This window comes from Alligator sinensis, unplaced genomic scaffold (assembly GCF_000455745.1).
Source record: "Alligator sinensis unplaced genomic scaffold, ASM45574v1 scaffold166_1, whole genome shotgun sequence".
Taxonomy (NCBI): domain Eukaryota; kingdom Metazoa; phylum Chordata; order Crocodylia; family Alligatoridae; genus Alligator; species Alligator sinensis.
This window is the reverse complement of record NW_005842098.1, coordinates 2,451,897-2,458,061: the sequence shown is the minus strand read 5'-3', so window position 1 is coordinate 2,458,061 and position 6,165 is coordinate 2,451,897. Positions and strand designations below refer to the sequence as shown.

At 39.3% G+C, this 6,165-nt stretch overlaps 1 protein-coding gene across 1 annotated transcript in view; it reads left to right on the top strand.

Annotated features, from left to right (window-relative positions):
* The window catches only part of LOC112550396 (anoctamin-4-like), a gene marked incomplete at its 5' end in the record, with an annotated part of 17,452 nt that extends 11,318 nt beyond the window's left edge, over window positions 1-6,134 (top strand). The window contains 2 exons of the mRNA XM_025204811.1: window positions 800-995; window positions 5,706-6,134. Coding sequence (XP_025060596.1) covers window positions 800-991 — 192 coding nt within the window. The remainder of the gene's footprint in view (window positions 1-799; window positions 996-5,705) is intronic.
* Window positions 6,135-6,165: the final 31 nt, after the last annotated feature.

The following is a 6,165-nucleotide window of genomic DNA, read 5'->3' as shown; positions in this document are numbered from 1 at the left end:
TGAAGAGAGAATCTGTAGCAAATATAACTGTGACTTCTCTTTTGCAGCACTCAAAGTTAAAGTCCTAACTAGAGAGGAAGGTATACTTTATCTCCAGTTTGGAATAAGTGACTTACCTGTGATGGAAGGTGATTCTGTTTCCGTAGACTCTGCTGTAAAGTGAGGTGAACAAATCCCCAAGAAACATCACTGATAAAAAAGAAAGAGCAGAGCAATCTTCCCCAGCGTCACCAATCATCTATTACAGTCAAATAATTAAAGACAAAATGATTGATTTACTTGATATTTAACTGGGATGTTTTTGGTAGATTGTCATATGGTTTTAAAATGCTAGGAAGCTATTTTATTTTGTGATGAATAACTATTTACATCTAAAATTTATGGATTTTTCCTGGGGGAAAAATAACATTAGATCTCTTGACCCCAATCCACAAGTGTGATCCACTAACAGAGGCCCCCTGCGGCCTGCACAGTCCACGTGATTTCAAAGCACAGACTCAGTGGTCTGAATCTGCAGCTGGGGCCTTAATTTATAAACTGAAAGATGAACTTTCTATGATAAAGCTTGTTAGTCTTCTTCAAATCTAGATCTATACTAACTTCTGTGAGAGTTTTTATGTAAAAGAGAACTGCAGGATTAAGACTTTCTTATTTCAATTTTTAACAACAGTTTTAACTCTAGATCCACATTTTTTTGTGAACCAGAGACTGTCTTCTCCTCTTAAAATGAATTTAAAAAATCATTTTACTACAGCTTTCAATTTTATTTAATTCATGTTCCAAATGTTTGTTTTCACAGCACCTTGTCTTTTGCATAAAGCACCTGATTTCCTATTTAATCCCAGACCTTCCAAAAGATCTGAGGGATCGGATGAGGAGAGAAAAGTACTTGATTCAGGAAATGATGTATGAGGCTGAGCTGGAACGTCTACAGAAAGAGCGGAAGGAGAGAAAGAAAAATGGAAAATCATATCACAATGAGTGGCCGTGACTGGGTGAGGGGGAAGGTGTTTAAGAGAAGTCACTAATTTTATTGACTTTATAAAATAATTCATATATATTCTATACTGGGTTGTAGGAAGACACAGAGTGGATGGGAGCTACTTAGTTTCTGCTACATGCACATTTTGACATGTGCGTGCCTATTTAAAATGTATCATGCAGAAGATCTTATGAAAAGTTCAATCTTTTCCAAATCTTAGGCCAAGGTGAGTATACCCTGGCCCTCAGATCAGTTTCCAAAGCCAATTTAAGGTTATGGTCCTAATCTTCAAAGCAGTTACTGGATCAAATCCCAGCTGTTAAAGATCAAATTTTGATCTAGGAATCATCCTTAGTCAAGAGCTTTCCCAAAACCTAAGAACAATAAACCAAGATAAAGTACATGAAAGCCAGAGACAAAGCATTCTCTGCCAAGGGGACTTGGCTAAGAATCAGACCTCCAGAGCTGAATCCCGAATCTGATTGTCTTTAGGAATACAAAACTGATACAAATCACGTTGGTATTAATGAGTCATTTGTCTGAGCCCTGAGAAGCCCGCTGGAAGGTTTAGGTGTGCAGCACCTTTGAAACTCTAAATATGGTTTAGATGTCTAACTTCAGTTTCCTATATTTGAAAATCTTACCTAGAATGGTTGGGGACCTCATTTTCAAGTAGCTGCAACTTCCATAGAGGACTGGCTGGTGCTCAACACCTCTGAAAATCAGGCCTGTGGGCATTTTGCTTGGGTCATGCAAGGAATGTGTAGTATGAGCTACAACACAGAATTATTTGTAGTGCAATTTCCTCAAGAAGCTCCCATGTGTATTTAGCAGATGCTCAACATGTAGCCAAAAGATGTTCTGTGTTCCAAACATCTCTTTGTCTAAGCAGAAGATTGAGAAACAAAAGGTTAATAGTGAGTAATAGTGGGAGAGGGCTCATTTGGCCAAGATTTCCTGACTTAACCTTGTTGTTTTGTAAAGACATCCTTCCAAAAACCTTTTTAAGAGGTTAAAAATAGATTGCATTAGGAAATGTCATTAAATCCTATCTACAAAACAACATGGTGACAAATCTAGACAAGTAATGAAAATAGAATTGGCCAATACAAGCATCAGCTAGTAGCTGATATGACTAGAAACACACTTAGTGAAGTTTAGGTTTAAATTCGTTTGCAATTTGTTCAGCTTTCATCTGCTAAAAGGTCCCAGAATCACTTCAACCCAAAGAAGATGAAAATCTTAGGGACTAGTAATCGAATGAGCATCAGGTGGTATGATACAAATCAGAATGTACTGTTAAAATGTTGGTAAGAGTCTGCCGTCTCTTGCTCCCTCATGATAACACTAAAATTCCTGTAGAATATAAAATGGCATCTTCTGCATAAGTAGGAACTGGAGAGCTCAGAGGCCTGCTCTACAGGAATACAGCAAAAGCTTTGTTATCCAGCACCCATGGGGAATGTGGGGTGCCGGATAACCAAATATGCCAGTTACCTGAGAGGCCCAAACAGGCGTCTTTGCCTGTTCAAGCTGCCACTTCTCCTGCTGCATCCGGTGCACGCTGCCGCATTGCTGCCTCTCCTGCTGCATCAGTATGCTGGGGGACAGGGAGCGGGGTCCTGCACAGGCTGCTATGCCCCAGGCTGTGGGGACTCGGCAATGCAGGCTGCTTTGGCCCAGGCTGTGGGGGCTTGGCGAAACCGGAAGTGCTACGGTGGGCACTTCTGGTTTCACTTTTACCTTACAAACTGGCATGCCGGTTAATAAAGCATGCCAGTTTGTAAGGTGCCAGGTAACACAGCTTTTACTGTACTAATATAAACAATTGACATAGGCCCTGGTGGAATACCATGAGATACAAAATAGGTACCAGAGTCAAATGGTCAAATTTAATATTATAGGGCATTTTTACACATGCAATTGCTGCAGTTGTATAAGTGGCAAAATGTGCGTCGCTGAGAAAATGGCAATGCTGCACGTTTGAGCTCAAACACTTTGGAGGTGCTTTAGTTCAAAAGTGCACCATTTTCTGCACACTGATGCACATTTTGCTGCTTATACAACTACAGGGGATGCAGCATTGTGCGCGTCAGCTCGCATGAGAGCAGACTCGATTAATTGAGTCTGTTCGAAAGCGGGGGATCTCCAGCATATCTCAGGATGAAAAAGGATGTGTACAAATGTCCATACTGAGTAAAAGGAGCTCTACTACCTAAGATATGTGAAGTAAGCTACCGAAGATGATTGTACAGAATTGTCCTGGCTTATGCACAATATTAATTTGGGTTCAATCAGGAAAATCAGCAAAAATAAGTTTGGTTCAAAGTTCCTTCACAATTGTACAGTATGGATGAGATTTCTCTCCCCTAGAGATCATGGGTCAAGCCCACAATTTCCATGGAAGCTGAGGAAACCAAAGGAAGTTTCCTGTTTAGATGCTCAGTTTTGTCCTCACACTGTCTCATAGGTAACACTCATTTTTTCCCTGTCCCCACAGTGACAGGAAGGGCTGCACTTGCCTCTACAGGGACTCAAGAGGGTTCCTGCCATTGCCAGAGTAGAGATTTTGAGGAAAGATAATATGGCCAGGGGTTCATTATCCTTACAGCCTGATCTCAACTTCCGCAGGAACAGCAATGTGTGTCCCTTTCCTTTCCAATTTCAGCCTACCCACTCTCCACTTCCTCCCATCTTGTTCCTTCAATTAAGGAAGAGCTCTCCTCCACACAGAGGAGATGAAAGGGCACAGTTGGTCCCAGGATCAGTTACTCTAGGCCCAAGCAAAAACCTAAACTCGTGCTTATGTGAGATAGCTACTGATGACTGGGAAAGGACTTGAGGACTGACTTGTTCTATGGTGATTGACTTTTTGCCATGATAATTAAGCATGAAATGTAAAAGATGATAAGTAATATTACCCCATGGAGAATGAATGAGGAGGTTACTTCTGTTTGGAGCAGGCTGTGAACAAGGGCACTGCAAAGAAGAATGAAATTTCCATCTCTGTGAACTAGTAGCTATGTGATATAATTCCCCCCTTGACATGCATGAATTGGTTGGGTTGGTGTTTCACAACTGCCCTCTCAAGTTGTCTGTAGGATTTGCATGACAGTGGAAAGTGCTGGTTTCTCAACCAGTAAAGTTGTGCAAGATCATGCAAAAGCCGATTTCATGTAGAAAAATAAATCAAGTAGACAATGATTAGTTTGTATATGCTGTGCAAGCTCTGTAAAACCATGGGTGATACAGTTCTAGAAAGTGTTTGCCAAGTAGTAAAATTAAACATAAGTCATGCAGAAATCAGGGAACATCTACACGTGCCCCTAAGGCTCCACTGTTACTGCGCTATCATTTTGTGTATACAAACTAATCACTGTCTTCTTGATTTACTTGTCTACGAGAAATTGACTTTTGCATGATTTTACACAACTTTACTAGTTGAAAAACCAGCACTTTCCACTGTTATGCAAAGCCTACAGTTATGCAGAGTAAAATCCTACACTGTTATGCAAATCCTACATCATTTAGTACTTCCTTTTGAAAGTACTAAGTGATGGCACAGCCCGTACTGTGCCATGCCAGCAGTGCACAGTTATTTTTAGCCCCTATGTCGCCATAGCAGCATACTATAATATGGGAGTGTGTTGCTACGGAGATGTAACATCACATGTAGACACACCTTCAGTGTCTTAAATGTGTATCCTAACCCTTGCAAACCTCCTTTAGAGAGATATTGCTCTGACATTTTAAATCTGAAAAATTCTTAACTCTGCATTGCAGAATTCAACAACATAACATGATTTCTGCTCTTAAAGAACCTCAGCAGTTTAGCCTGCCAGAATAAATAAAGAAAAGCAAGGATACAATCATAGCTGATTGCTTGTGAGACCAGTGTTCAACACAGCTACATGTTGATGAGTTTTCATGACTCTAAATTACTCGAAGCTATCATCTTAGGTTTTGCATAAACTGACAGTGTGGAGGTGGCAACCATCAAAGTTGGCTTATGTTCAGCCTTATCCTGTAAGATGCTGTGAACCTCCAAAAAGGTACTGAGCTCTCTCCACTCCCATTCTTTGACTGCTTCAGTCTTACAGGTTTGGGTCCTCTCATAGAATAGTAGGGTTGGAAAGGGACCTCAGGGGGTCATCTAGCCTATCCTCTATTCAGGGCAGAATCCTCCTTTACTAAACCATCCCAATCTAAGTGTCTGATCTGCTCTTAAAAACGTCCAGGAATGGAGATTCCACAACCTCGCTGGATAGTTTGTTCCAATGCTTAACCACCCTCTTAGTGAGAAAGTTCTTTCTAATATTATACAACAGTTCACTGAAAATTTATATATATAATTTACACGTATACATACACAGACACACACACATGTACATATATATAAATATGTAATAAAAATGTTAGCCTTGTGACAACAAACTGAAATACTGAGTTCTTTGGGGAAAAAATATATGCTTATATTGCACTTATTATCTGATATATAGATATAGATATCTATATATAGATAGCTATATATAGATATATTATCTGATATATATCAGATAAGATATTTATCAGATAAAATTGTGCTTATCTGATATCTATATAGATATCAGATATTCTTATCTGATATATCGATATATCGATATATCTATCAGATAAGAACCTATATAATTATTTTTTTTAAACCTTCAGGTGATGGACCTGTTTTCTGTTTTACTATTTCCAGCTTCACAAGAGCACTACCTTCAAGAGAATGGGAAAAATAAATGCAATTTCAGTGCATGCCACAGACATTTTACATAGCCAAGCAGGTCAGTACACTTCAGAGGATTTACTGTGAAATTGTTTTGCAGTCCAGTGTATGATTGATATCCATAGATCATTCTCAACAGAGCGAGCATGTACTTCATGGGCAATTATACTCAAGTTTTTAAAACCAAGGAAAAATTGTATACTGGGACTGTTTTTCAGCCTGTTTGCTACGTTTTTTGCATTCTGTCCCATGTTGGTTTTACAAATCTTAGAATAATACATGTATATGAAGAACCTGGATACTTTGACAAAAAATGCCTAATTCAACTCCACCACCTACTTTCAAGCCACCAAATAATACAACTGAAACCCTGTTTACAATTCAATTCTTTTTTATTTCAGATCTTTCTGAGGGGGACTTATATTATGTACCA